Below are 14,325 nucleotides of genomic sequence, written 5' to 3'. Positions count from 1 at the left end.
TGGCACGGTCATCTAGGCTTTGATCCCTCTAGGTGGTTGGGTTTATTTCTGTTTTCCTGGCAATAGACAAGTCAAATACTTACTTAATTCCATCATATAAAAGGGAAGTAGACTTAGCTGGCACCGTGGGCACTGCCCCTTCCTCCACTGACTGGGGGTATCATTATGTTCACTGGACCAGCAGACTCTTATTTCCTCATTACTACCCCTCATTAGAATGGAAGTGGATGGGGGAGGCCAAGGACCTTTTCTCCTGGCCAAATGCTCCTCTCTGAGATTCCATCTTTAAAAAAAAAAAAACTCTAATCTTGCGGTAGAGACAGACATATTTATAAATTTGGATATGTTTTGTCCAGAATAAACTCATGCCTCAAAAACTCTAAATGAATGTTCATACCATCCTGGCCTCCACTCTGACGGATAGTTCATAAAATAAATCTCACCTAATTCTTTCTGTCTGATGCTCCTGAAATTCAAGGATATATATCACAGGATGAAACTAGCTTGAAACTTTTATTTTTAAACTTGACTTTTGAGTGGAGTCAAGTCTTGCTGGTTTGAAAAACTGTTGGATATATTTCTGTTACAGTGTTTGAAGACCACTAGAATCATTATGGTTTCAATGTTTTAAAGAAGCGTATTTTCCAGAGCATGAATTTTTGGACACACTTCTTTTTGTTGCTTTCTTTAATGTAGGCAATGCCTTTTGAAATCAATCTTTAGAGATTTTTGGGGTTGCACAATTCAAATTTGTGGCTCTCTTACCATTCCAGCGGGTGTGGCTCTGCCTTTTTATTCAGGAGCTGAAATTGTTCAAATACACTTAAAAGAGACCAGTATTGCGTCAGGATGGAACCAGGTTTTCCCATAGGACTTGTCATACCATAAAATTCACCAATCAGAGATTGAAATCCAGGAGTAGTAGACGGGAAGAGCTGAGAAGGAATATTCAAGAACAGAATATCAGAATAAGTGATGGAAAAGAAAATATAGTATTACTTGGGAAGGCTTTATATTTATTCAGATATTTTAATTAGGCATTTATTTTAAAATATATTATCAGTACCATAATTTAATTTTCTGTGTTTCTGTCAATGTAAAGGTCACTTTTTATGAGGAACTAATTTTGCTGATGTTTATATTTTCAAATGCGGTGAATTTTATTTCTCTTTTCATTGAATGAAAACAGCTATCTCCTTTCTATAGATACCCCAAAACAGCTGAATAACAGAGTTAGGTAGCAGGAAAAATAAGATGAAATCCTCTTGGATTATAAGTGTCTTATAAATGTCAGGGTGAGAGATATTAACCCGACCCAAAATAAAAAATCTATGGTCATCCTCTTTCTATTCTGAGAGTCAGATATTAATGTTTGCCTTTTCTCCTATAAAATAATTTTTCTATTCTTCACATTCTGCCAAGAGAAGTTCTTTACTTTCCTAATGTCTTAAATTAAGAATTCCTGAAGGATGAGGCCAGGTCTCTCTGATTATCTTTGTATGATATTGTGACCATAACTGTCACAAATGTAACACTTACTGTATTTAAATTAATTAAAATAATCCATCAACTAAGTTATCTTTTGAGTAATAAGCTTACTTTGAATCCTCTAAAATATGGGGTTAAGTAATAAAAACAAGTGTGAAACATTCACTAATTAAGCTAGTTAAAATTCGTACATGTAGCATCTGAATACAAATTTTTAAGTAAAAAATAAATATTTTATCCAAACATTAATAACAAATTATTAGTAGACTTTTAAAAATGTTACTTTAAAGAAACGCTTTATATAAACAAATCTTACGTAGAAAAATATGAATCCAATATAAATTATTTATATAAGGGCAGAACTAGAAACAAAGCAAGTTTGAAGCATACAGATATACGTATAATGAATTATCCATTGATATTGATCAATAACTTAACAGAATCTAGGAAAATACATAGAAAATAAAATAAATGCCATTTATACTTTCAGACTGAAACCAGTAAAAGTTACAATTATTAATATTTACATTTTTTTCCCTTTGGAGTTTGCTATGGAGTTATAACAAACTATTTTATTGAATAATGTTTACTTTTATACAAACAAAAGGGGCATAATAAGCAGAAGGAAATTTCGGATACATGTAAATGTCCTAAAGCAAACAGCAAACTTCTTTAGAAAAATGTTAGCATTTCCCCCTTAAGAATTAGCAAAGCCTCCCAGCTATATTTATTCCACATTCTTTTACCTTTAGTAAGTCATGTATTATCTGCATACTCTTAAAGAATATGTATTCTGCTCATCTTAATCCTCATATCTCTAAAAAGAAGCTTACAAATATTTCTATTCCTTAAGGAAATACCTTCTAGTTTTAAGTCAAAAATCAAGTAGCTCATGGCTGATCTACTATAATCTCAGTAATCAAGAGGAATCAAAGGTCATTTTTGCTTTACCAGTTGGAATTGTCCCAAACTCCTGAGTTCCTTTATAAAAGTCATAATTGAGTTAATCTCCTCTAAAGACAGGCACCGATTTAGTTCTTTTTGATAATTTTCACCCTATACCAGGGGGAAAAAACACAACTCTTAAGCAATTGTTCCAAAGTCAAGCTATGTTTAGCACAAGTCAAAAACCAAATTTTAAACTCTAACAGCTGAGCTAATTAATTCTAAATAATGTAGCAACTTCAACTCCTCAAAATGATGTCAGAATACAAGAAAACTTTATGTTTGACAAAAGAATCTGAAATAGCTCCGGAGTGCTTTGGCAGCAAGGTTGGGAACTTGGGCCCAGAAGGACAAAATAAGTGTGACAGTTTGGAGAGGCAGGAGGTCTTTTTTTAGCCTTTAGGGAACCAAAGATCAGAGCAGGAAATTTACTCATGAACCTCATGTATGTCACACTGCCATTGTCACATTTCATGGATTCCAGTAAACAGACTTACCCCCACCCCCATTTTCCTCACATTTGTTTTTTCTAATGCATCCCTGAGAGCAAAAGATACACATCTTACTATTTTCTCCGGGTCAAGTGGTTCTAATTGTTTTAATGACAACCCACTGACTAAAGAAGGAAAACCGGGAACTCTAGGAATGAAGCAATACAATCTTAGGGAGACAAGAGTCTATAACATCTTAACTCCCAAAACCATCTCTCTGTAGAGGACCATTTGTTGGTGAGACCTTTCACATTCTACTTTTCCAAATTTTCCAATTACGGTTTTAAAACAGAAAGATACAGAGAAAACGATACTACACCTAAATTACTAATCTGTACAGATTTTTTCATACATCAAGAAAACTTGTACTAACAGATCACAAAAATTAACCAGTCTTCCTCTGAAGCACTATTCCCTAATCATCATCTAACTGTTAACCAGATGTAACTGCTTAAAAAAAAAAAGAGTATTATAACTTCAGCCCCTTGATTTTAATCTAGAGCACTAACAACTTCCAAAAGGTTCAGGTATTCCTTAACAGTATTCTATAATACTTAACATGCATTATGCATTATAATAACAAAATTCCCTTGGAAATTAGGAGCTGACTTACTTCATTTTCAACCCATAATTTCATCATAGTCAGTCATTCACATACTTAGTAGACACAAAAATAATATTGATCCTTACATCAGAAAAATATTAAGAGGTTTATATAATAGGTACAAATCAATTTCAAATGAATTATCAAGTTGCTTAACTGCACAGTAAAGAAAATGATACTTAAAGATGAATGAAAAATACTTGTCAGTAAAAAATATGCACTTACCTTAACTACAGCTGATCTATAAAGTCTCTGAAATATCTCAGAAAATATGGAAAGGGAAGAGTCATTAGACAGGAGAAAATTGAAAGTATCCTTTAAAAGAAATTCTTCTATGTTTTGGTCCTCAAAGGCCATATCATCATCATCTTGAAAATTTAAATGCTCATGCACCTGTGAAAGAGTTAAATAACAGCAAATATTTTTTATTGACTCACTTTTAATGCAGTGGAATCACTTCTAAGACATGATTCATTTCCCGTTGGATTACAGATCAGAACTGACATCTAGTGGTCCTTTTGGAGGTCAACAATTTTATAAAAATCTAAGTACTGTTATTTCCAAAATATGATCCCCAGGTGGTGCTAGTGGTAAAGAACCCACCTGCCAATGCAGGAGACGTAAGAGACACAGGTTTGATCCCTGAGTCGGGAAGATCCCCTGGAGGAAGGCATGGTAACCCACTCCAATAGTCTTGCCTGGAGAATCCCCTGGACAGAGGAGCCTGGTGGGCCACAGTACACGGGGCAGCAGAGTCGGACACGACTGAAGTGACTTACCATGCATGCAAGTAAGAACATTACTGTTTCATAGAATCATATCAGTTTATCTTAAAAATATCATTGATGAACTTGTGTTCATGGAAATAATATATAATACCTCTAAGCAATAAATTTTGTAAAATCATAATGTAAACTATTAGCTTTGTGGGTAAAATAATGAATAAATGAACGATAAAAGATGTAGATTCATAAAATTTTAGAATTTTAGGGATAAATCTTTGAATCGACCAAATGTTTGCATCACGTATAATGCAATCAGTCTCCTTGTGTTATAATCTGAAAACCAGTCAATACAGTAGGAAGTCAAACTCTTGTTGAACAAATGTTTTTTTCTTTTTTTATTGAAGTATAGCTGATGTACAATACTATGTAAGTTGCACATATACAATATATGTGTGCTGCGTGCTCAGTTGCTCAATCATGTTTGACTCTTTGTGATACCCTGGATTGTAGCCCGCCAGGCTCCTTTGTCTATGGGATTTCCCTGGCAAGAAAACTGGAATGGGTTGCCATTTCCTACTCCAGGGTATGCATAAATTTTATTCAGTTTCTCTTGCCATATCATAAATTATCTTTCTATAGACTAACGCAGTCAACTTTTAAAACCTTCTTGCCACTAAGGGAAATTCTGGATTAAAAATATGTTGGAGGAGATGATATGAATGAGTTAATTTAAGATGAAGTAAAAGAATCAGAGTGTACAAAAAACATGCTTCAATATATATATATTCATACAAATATTGAAAACAAATATTCCAAAAATTCCTATGGTTTTAAAGTTAAAATATAGGCCAGTTTTAAACTAAATATCTATATTTAAAGAATAAAGGAGTTAACTTTTGTGAATAAGCTAGGTAACCTGCTATTTTTTATTAACTATATGTCTGCTACTGCTAAGTCACGTCAGTCGTGTCCGACTCTGTGCAACCCCATAGATGGTTTTAAAGTTAAAATATAGGCCAGTTTTAAACTAAATATCTATATGTAAAGAATAAAAGAGTTAACTTATGTGATAAGCTAGATCAGTCAGTTCAGTCACTCAGTTGTATCCGACCCTTTGCGACCCCATGAATCGCAGCACGCCAGGCCTCCCTGTTCATCACCAACTCCCGGAGTTCACCCAGACTCACGTCCATCGAGTCAGTGATGCCATCCAGCCATCTCATCCTCTGTCGTCCCCTTCTCCTCTTGCCCCCAATCCCTCCCAGCATCAGAGTCTTTTCCAATGAGTCAACTCTTCCTGTGAGGAGGCCAAAGTCCTGCAGTTTCAGCTTTAGCATCATTCCTTCCAAAGAAATCCCAGGGCTGATCTCCTTCAGAATGGACTGGTTGGATCTCCTTGCAGTCCAAGGGACTCTCAAGAGTCTTCTCCAACACCACAGTTCAAAAGCATCAATTCTTTGGCGCTCAGCCTTCTTCACAGTCCAACTCTCACATCCATACACGACCACAGGAAAAACCATAGCCTTGACTAGACGGATCTTTGTTGGCAAAGAAATGTCTCTGCTTTTCAATATGCTATCTAGGTTGGTCATAATTTTCCTTCCAAGGAGTAAGTGTCTTTTAATTTCATGGCTGCAGTCACCATCTGCAGTAATTTTGGAGCCCAAAAAAACAAAGTCTGACACTGTTTCCACTGTTTCCCCATCTATTTCCCATGAAATGATGGGACCAGATGCCATGATCTTCGTTTTCTGAATGTTGAGCATTAAGCCAACTTTTTCACTCTCCACTTTCACTTTCATCAAGAGGCTTTTGAGTTCCTCTTCACTTTCTGCCACAAGGGTGGTGTCATCTGCATATCTGAGGTTATTGATATTTCTCCTGGCAATCTTGAGTCCAGCTTGTATTTCTTCCAGCCCAGCGTTTCTCATGATGTACTCTGCATATAACTTAAGTAAGCAGGGTGACAATATACAGCCTTGACGTACTCTTTCTCCTATTTGGAACCAGTCTGTTGTTCCATGTCCAGTTCTAACTGTTGCTTCCTGACCTGCATACAAATTTCTCAAGAGGCAGATCAGGTGGTCTGGTATTCCCATCTCTTTCAGAATTGTCCACAGTTTATTGTGATCCATACAGTCAAAGGCTTTGGCATAGTCAATAAAGCAGAAATAGATGCTTTTCTGGAACTCTCTTGCTTTTTCCATGATCCAGCAGATGTTGGCAATTTGATCTCTGGTTCCTCTGCCTTTTCTAAAACCAGCTTGAACATCAGGAAGTTCACGGTTCACATATTGCTGAAGCCTGGCTTGGAGAATTTTGAGCATTACTTTACTAGCATGTGAGATGAGTGCAATTGTGCGGTAGTTTGAGTATTCTTTGGCATTGCCTTTCTTTGGGATTGGAATGAAAACTGACCTTTTCCAGTCCTGTGGCCACTGCTGAGTCTTCCAAATTTGCTGGCATTTTTTATTAACTAGATGTCTGCTACTGCTAAGTCACGTCAGTTGTGTCCGACTCTGTGTGACCCCATAGACGGCAGCCCACTAGGCTCCCCTGTCCCTCGGATTCTCCAGGCAAGAATACTGGAGTGGGTTGCCATTGCCTTCTCCAATGCATGAAAGTGAAAAGTGAAAGTGAAGTCGCTCAGTCATGTCCGACTCTTAGCCACCCCATGGACTGCAGCCTACCAGGCTCCTCCACCCATGGGATTTTCCAGGCAAGAGTACTGGAGTGGGTTGCCAGTGCCTTCTTCAGCTAGATGTCTATTTTCCTGCATTAACACATACTCAGCTTTATGCCACATTACTTCATAAATAGTGGTTGAACCATAAAAACAAAATGTGTGTTTGTTCAACAGGAAAGTAGAGTGGGCACTGTAACTCAAATCATAGACTCTCCATATACTAGTTAATTCTTTGAACTACAGCAAGAATACTGGCATGGGTTGCCATTCCCTTCTCCTGGGGCTCTTCCCGACCCAGGGGTCAAACGAAGCCTCATCGCTTGTGTCACCTGCATTGAAGGCAGAGTGTTTACCGTCTGAGCTACCAAGGAAGCACAAATATAAGTTTGTTGTAAGTTTGATGCATGTTGCATTTATTGATTGGTTACAATGAATGAAAACAACAACACACACACACACCCTTCAGCCAAAAGGAAAGCTCCCGTGAGCACTCTGGCATACTCACCTGAAGTACTACAGGGGACCTGACACTGCCGTAACCAATATCGAAAGTTAAAAGTTGAAAACATAATCTGCATCTGAAATAAAAACACAGGATAACAATAAAAAGGAATGAAATAGTGCCTTTTGCAGAGAGGTGGATGGACCTAGAGATTGCCAGGCAGAGTGAAATAAGTCAGAAACACAAATACTGTATAGTGTCACTTACACGTGGAATCTAGAAAGATGGTAGAGATGAACTCATCTGCAAAGCAGAAATAGAATCACAGATGGAGAGAACAAACTTGTGGTTACCAAGCAGGTAATGGGGGTGGGATGAATTGGTGGTTTGGGATTGACATATATATATATTACTATGTATAAAATGGATAATTAATGAGAACCTTGGAGAAGGCAATGGCACCCCACTCCAGTACTCTTGCCTGGAAAATCCCATGGATGGAGGAGCCTGGTAGGCTGCAGTCCATGGGGTCACTAAGAGTCAGACATGACTGAGCGACCACTTTCATGCATTGGAGAAGGAAATGGCAGCCCACTCCAGTGTTCTTGCCTGGAGAATCCAAGGGATGGGGGAGCCCGGTGGGCTGCCGTCTATGGGGTCACACAGAGTTGGCACAGGGAGCTCTACTCAATGTTCTGTGGTACCTAAATAGGAAGGAAATCTAAAAAAGAGTGGATACATGTATATGTACAGCTGATTGATGCACAGCAGAAAGTAACACAACATTGTAAAGCAACTGTACTCTAATAAAAATAAAATAAAAACAACAGATGGTAACAAAGATGTGTTATATTTGCTATGTTTACTGTATTATTTGGTACTACATCATTAATAATCACTGTGGTTAAATTTCAACGTCTATACTGATTACAAAGAGCAGTGGCTTAGATACTCTAAAATTAAATACAATTTATCTTTGGATTTGGAACCTGTTTCATTACCTACAGAAAATACAGATATATAAAAAGTATTCATAACTCATTAAATGAAACAATGAAGTTGACTCCATAAACACACAATATGGGAAAGGAACCTCTCCCACTTCTCCATGCTAAGCATTCTTATTCACATAGAAAGCATGATAAAACTTATATGGAGGCACCTCCTTTTCTTAACATGCTAGATTTAACATTTCCCTAGAAAAAGGCGTTAAATTATATTCAAGTAAACTGGATGAGATGTGGAGATAAGAGTTATTGAATTTTGTTAATAAAAGCACATAAATAAAAATATAATTAGTCAATGGAAAGCATATATGATAAAAATAGGTGAGCCTGAAAGGGGTTACAATTTAAAAAATAATTTACATATTAACTGTGCTTTATTTTTTGTCACCACTGTTTAAATACTGTGAGTCTTTAACATACTCTGAACTTTTAGGGTCTACAAATTACAAAACATAAGTTTAGAAGTTCATACTTTATATTACATACAAATTTCCAAGTAGCACCTACTTGTGATAATTAAGATACATTTTCATTAACAATCAATTTTTAGAAGGTAGGTTTTTTGTGTTTTTTTTTAACATTAAAATTTGCTTTTACCTTTGGAAGATCTTTGGTCCCAGAGTAGATGTTTCACTGAATACTTCAGCTGCTAGTAGGAGTTTGCTAATGGCTTCCCTCATGGTATCAAAAGCCTGAAGAGGTGAACTAGCTCTCAGGAATGTCTCAAAAAATGTTTGTAGCTGTGAACAAAGTAAAGGATTCATATGTTTAAAGGACAATTTCAGTTTGTCTCTCTATCATTTCCAAATGAACAATGTGAAAGATCTCTTTAGGTTATCTGTCTTTGACGCACTCAAAAAAACTCCTTAAAAAGGAAAATTTGATCATCTAAGATATATATAAAGTATACTGAAAGAGTATACAATATACGTAAGGTATATTGTATAATAAATATATATTATCACATATTATACAATGTGATATATATTATATACTTTTAAAAACATATTACAAGCCTTCTGATTGAATGTGGGATACCAAAATATGTCGCAATTTAAGTTATTTTAAAGGCGCTTACTCCATTTTTCTCCTCATTCCATGGCATCTCACCATGGAAAGTGAAGTGCGAGTATCACAGAGCTTGTGATCGAACTGCCAAGTTGAACGTGGGACACTTCATCTAGGTAAACTTGGACTTGCAACTCACTTTGAATTTTTGTCTCTTTTCTTTAAAATGAGTTACAACCTACCAACAAGAGAGTTGCCAAATCAGAAGTCACTGTAAAATACAAAATTTAAGTCTAAGCTTTTTATTATTATTCCTTTCCTGCATGATTTTTGTATGAGAACGAAAAGAACTACATCAAAATTGCTTCTTCTTCTTCATGGTGTGGGAGCTCTAGCCAACCAGAGAAGAATCTAAGAAAATCTCAGTGTCCTGAAATTTTCATTTCAGGCTTTGTATGACTGGAGAGAATGGGGCCTCATTACAAAAATGGGCAGGATGTTAGGTTTATGCCTTCAAAGAAACACAAATAGCTATTTTTATTTGCTTAAATATTAAAACAATCACAACCACAAAACTATATCTTCAGAATGCTCAACACCAAGGCTCAAGTCAAACTTTTTAAAAAGTATAAAATAAACCTCATATTGATTCATAAACTGTCTCTGGGTAAGCATACACTTTCAAAAATGAAGAACAAAAAATATTTTCAGAAAAAACATGCAGCAGGTATACTATTAATATTTTTGGAAGAACAGACTAAATTTATCTAAGCTGTGTAAGACTGCAAAGGGAAAAACTTTGGTTGCTCTAATAATGAAGGACAGATACTGGCACAAATCACCTGAGGGAGATGGTAAATGTATCTTTAAAATACACAAGCAAAATTCCCCTAAGAGAAACAAATGCTGACTTCATAAACTTTTCCCAGCTGAAAAACAGAAACATAATGAGATATACACTTTAAGACCCTATAAACACGTCATTAGCATTTGGCAATTGGGATGTTTTTCCTTCTCTGAGGACTAAGGAAAATGAATGCAGTAATTGTAGGATCAAAAGAAAACAAATCCAGGCTAACACTAAAAGTATCAACACCCTTGAGTCAAAACAGAGTAACATGTTTTTCCAAAGAAAAGTAACTCATCACATTTCACTCAGTTCACCATATTACATAGAAAGGGTTACTGATAATATTATTGCATTTTCCCATTTATATGTTTTCTGAATATCACAGGGGTCAAGGTTAATAATTTAAGAAGGTTGGAAACGTTTGTGTAACACATAGGATCTGTGAGATTGATTATCAAATTATATCCTCCATGGTGAAAAATAATTAGCAAATTAATGTTTAGGGTTGTATTTATTCTTCTACTGTGGAAATGTATATTTCTTAATTTTTGACTGTAATTAATTTTCGCATGTAAATTCCAGAATTACACAGGTAATTTCGCGTGTGTAAGCACTGTGTGCTGAACTTCGGAGGACAAGGTACTTAGCACAGTAGCCTCTATAGATTTAGAGGCTAAAAGTCCCAGGTTCAACTTTGATTCTGTGCCTGTAAATTTCGAGGCCTTGTGAGTCTACTAACAGTAACTTTATAGATGTATTGCTAGGATTAAATCAGAGAATGGACTCTCACATAAAAGTCCACCACCACCCATCAGACATCAAATACTCAGTACACATTAGCTTATTTTATTAATTAAAACAAAAGTCCACAGCATTCCTTCAAAGATGAACATTTAAAATATATCTGATAAGCCTTTCAATAAAATAGATCCCATACGTGTCCCAGGAGAAATGAAAGCAGAGAACTGAAGGACCAAAATCTTTCCTCCCATTTCCCTAAAACTCAGACTGCTAAGAGGAGAACTACCCTCAACCTACAATCATGTAGCAGGGGGACAAGACACAGCTGCCATTACAAACAGAAATGTGGAGGGAAGAGATAGCAGTGATATTTAAAAAGCACAATTCAAAAAAAGAGACTTCTTTCATTTTTCTATTTGTTCTGTTACCAGTCTTTATCTCTATATCCATTTCCTTCTATTTCATTACATGTATTTCCACTTATCTAAGTCCTTCAAGTCAAAGAAGATTTTAGATGAGTTGCTTCTTTAATTTATTTAGTACTGTGGCAAGCAAACTACATATGTAGGAAGTGAAAGTAGACTTATGCAAATACTTTTTTTTTTTTTAATCATCAACTTTCAGCAGGTTGTCCAGAGAGGGCAAAATAGTTATATCAATTATTGAAACTAATCCAGGGAGGCTAAGTGGAAGAATTCTTTGAGTGTCTGCTCATTTTGTTTTTCGTTATACTAACTGTATTTTCTTGGTCAAATACCTGAGTTTTATGTATCTCAATGTGCTCACATGTAGAAAAAGAGAAATGTGTTTAATGATCTCATGAGACAATGTCAAATCTGAGATTATTTGATAGTAATTCCATTCAAAGTTATCAGAACCCACTTCTCACTCAGGAGCTTCCTTAACCCAAGCACAAATGTTACTTGAAATAACATCTTCACTTTCACTGCTAAGTTAAAGTCAGCCATGAACTCAAATATCATGGAGACATCCTTGTCTCTAGATCAAGACTTTTAATAGATGTTTTTAAATTACCTAAACATGAGACTATAAGATCCCAGGGAAAGCAGTGCCTTGGTAGTGAGGTAAAAATGAACAAAAGAAGATCTTAAAATGTTTCACAAGACATGAAACTGTTTTATGAACTATAAATTTTCCTACGTCAGTGCAAAAATGAAATACAAATTAAATGCAAAACAAATTATGTACAAAATGACCTTGTAGGATCAGGGCTGTAAAACCAGGCAGTTAAAGCATCACCATTGGTTTGTACTTGTGTAAAATTCAAGCAATAAACCAACAAGGTATTTGTAATTTTCACATCTATCCATTCAAGGAACTTCCTGAAATATTTGTAAATGGGTTGAAATAATCAACTAAAAATGGAAGGACAAGAGAAACTGAGGATGGACTTCAAAATATTTGTTGGAAAACTTCAGTTAGGTTTTTGATATCTTAAAATATTTCTAAGTTGCCCTTATATTCACCTCATTCTCCGACTCCACTTTCACAGCCCCTCCTGCACTAAATTCTGGGCTTCACCCAGCTGATTTCCTTGATCCACCCATGAGATCTTCGGCAAATTGTTCTCGGTGGCAAAAGACGCTGTTCTGTTAAACCTGCTAACTGTCCATCGTGATGCTCTCACCGCCAGTCCGTGAGCTCTGTCAGGGCAGACACTGTACCGTTTTATCTTTGAGTGGCCAGTATCTAACACAGGACAGGTATTAAGTAAATACTGTTGAGTAAATAAACCTAAGTATAATATTACAGAAACCACAGAGACTTTGATAAAAGAAATAGCTCACTGGAGCTTCTGGATAACAAATTTTCTCCCTACGACAGACAACATGTGTATCTCTCATTTCCATCTCAGGAGAGAGGGAAGATGAGCATTCTTCTGGTGACCTGTAATAAAATCGTTGAAAAATACAAGCTCACAGCTGTTCAAGAGAATTTCTAAGATAAGAAAATTTAATATGAGTTAAAACATGGGATGAAAGATTAACCAATATTAGAGGGTTCTTTTTTTAAGTCATGTTCTTGACTAACTGGGAAACTCTAGCAGAATGTTGATATTTCAATATTTTGAATTTTCAGTAGTTAATAGGATTGTATCTTATTAAAGTTTACCAGAATTTCTCTCAATATTAATGTGGGAGAGGGGAGCTTTCATTTTCTCAAAGTAAAGAAGTATATTAGTAATTAACAACAGTTTGTACCAACAAGCATATGAGAAGATCTCAATATCATTCAGATCAGATCAGTCGCTCAGTCGTGTCCGACTCTTTGTGACCCCATGAATCACAGCACGCCAGGCCTCCCTGTCCATCACCAACCCCCAGAGTTCACCCAGACTCACATCCATCAAGTCAGTGATGCCATCCAGCCATCTCATCCTCTGTCGTCCCCTTCTCCTCTTGCCCCCAATCCCTCCCAGCATCAGAGTCTTTTCCAATGAGTCAACTCTTTGCATGAGGTGGCCAAAGTCCTGCAGTTTCAGCTTTAGCATCATTCCTTCCAAAGAAATCCCAGGGCTGATCTCCTTCAGAATGGACTGGTTGGATCTCCTTGCAGTCCAAGGGACTCTCAAGAGTCTTCTCCAATACCACAGTTCAAAAGTATCAATTCTTTGGCACTCAGCCTTCTTCACAGTCCAACTCTCACATCCATAAATGACCACAGGAAAAACCATAGCCTTGACTAGATGAAACTTTGTTGGCAAAGTAATGTCTCTGCTTTTGAATATGCTATCTAGGTTGGTCATAACTTTCCTTCCAAGGAGTAAACGTCTTTTAATTTCATGGCTGCAGTCACCATCTGTAGTGATTTTGGAGCCCAGAAAAATAAATTCTGACACTGTTTCCACTGTTTCCCCATCTATTTCCCATGAAGTGACAGGACCGGATGCCATGATCTTCGTTTTCTGAATGTTGAGCTTTAAGCCAACTTTTTCACTCTCCACTTTCACTTTCATCAAGAGGCTTTTGAGTTCCTCTTCATTTTCTGCCATAAGAGTGGTGTCCTCTGCATATCTGAGGTTATTGATATTTCTCCCAGCAATCTTGATTCCAGCTTGTGTTTCTTCCAGTCCAGCTTTTCTCATGATGTACTCTACATATAAGTTAAATAAACAAGGTGACAATATACAGCCTTGACATACTCCTACTCCTATTTGGAACCAGTCTGTTGTTCCATGTCCAGTTCTAACTGTTGCTTCCTGACCTGCATAAAAATTTCTCAAGAGGCAGATCAGGTGGTCTGGTATTCCCATCTCTTTCAGAATTGTCCACAGTTTATTGTGATCCACAGTCAAAGGCTTTGGCATAGTCAATAAA

The 14,325-nt window shown here is 36.4% G+C and overlaps 1 protein-coding gene across 5 annotated transcripts in view; it reads right to left on the bottom strand.

Moving 5' to 3' along the window:
* The window catches only part of CPED1 (cadherin like and PC-esterase domain containing 1), a 328,745-nt gene that overhangs the window by 160,333 nt on the left and 154,087 nt on the right, over window positions 1-14,325 (bottom strand). For all 5 annotated transcript variants that reach the window (XR_009736016.1, XM_061414531.1, XM_061414532.1 and 2 more), the window contains 5 exons: window positions 8,986-9,128; window positions 7,445-7,517; window positions 3,754-3,921; window positions 2,440-2,544; window positions 766-935 (listed from right to left, as the gene is read on the bottom strand). Coding sequence is in view for 4 of the 5 variants with exons in the window: in XM_061414531.1 (XP_061270515.1) it covers window positions 766-935; window positions 2,440-2,544; window positions 3,754-3,921; window positions 7,445-7,517; window positions 8,986-9,128 (659 nt within the window). In the remaining variant the exon portion in view is untranslated. The remainder of the gene's footprint in view (window positions 1-765; window positions 936-2,439; window positions 2,545-3,753; window positions 3,922-7,444; window positions 7,518-8,985; window positions 9,129-14,325) is intronic.

This window comes from Bos javanicus, chromosome 4, assembly GCF_032452875.1.
Source record: "Bos javanicus breed banteng chromosome 4, ARS-OSU_banteng_1.0, whole genome shotgun sequence".
NCBI classification, from domain to species: domain Eukaryota; kingdom Metazoa; phylum Chordata; class Mammalia; order Artiodactyla; family Bovidae; genus Bos; species Bos javanicus.
Note: the sequence above shows the minus strand (reverse complement) of the source record. Positions and strands in the feature narration are given on the sequence as shown.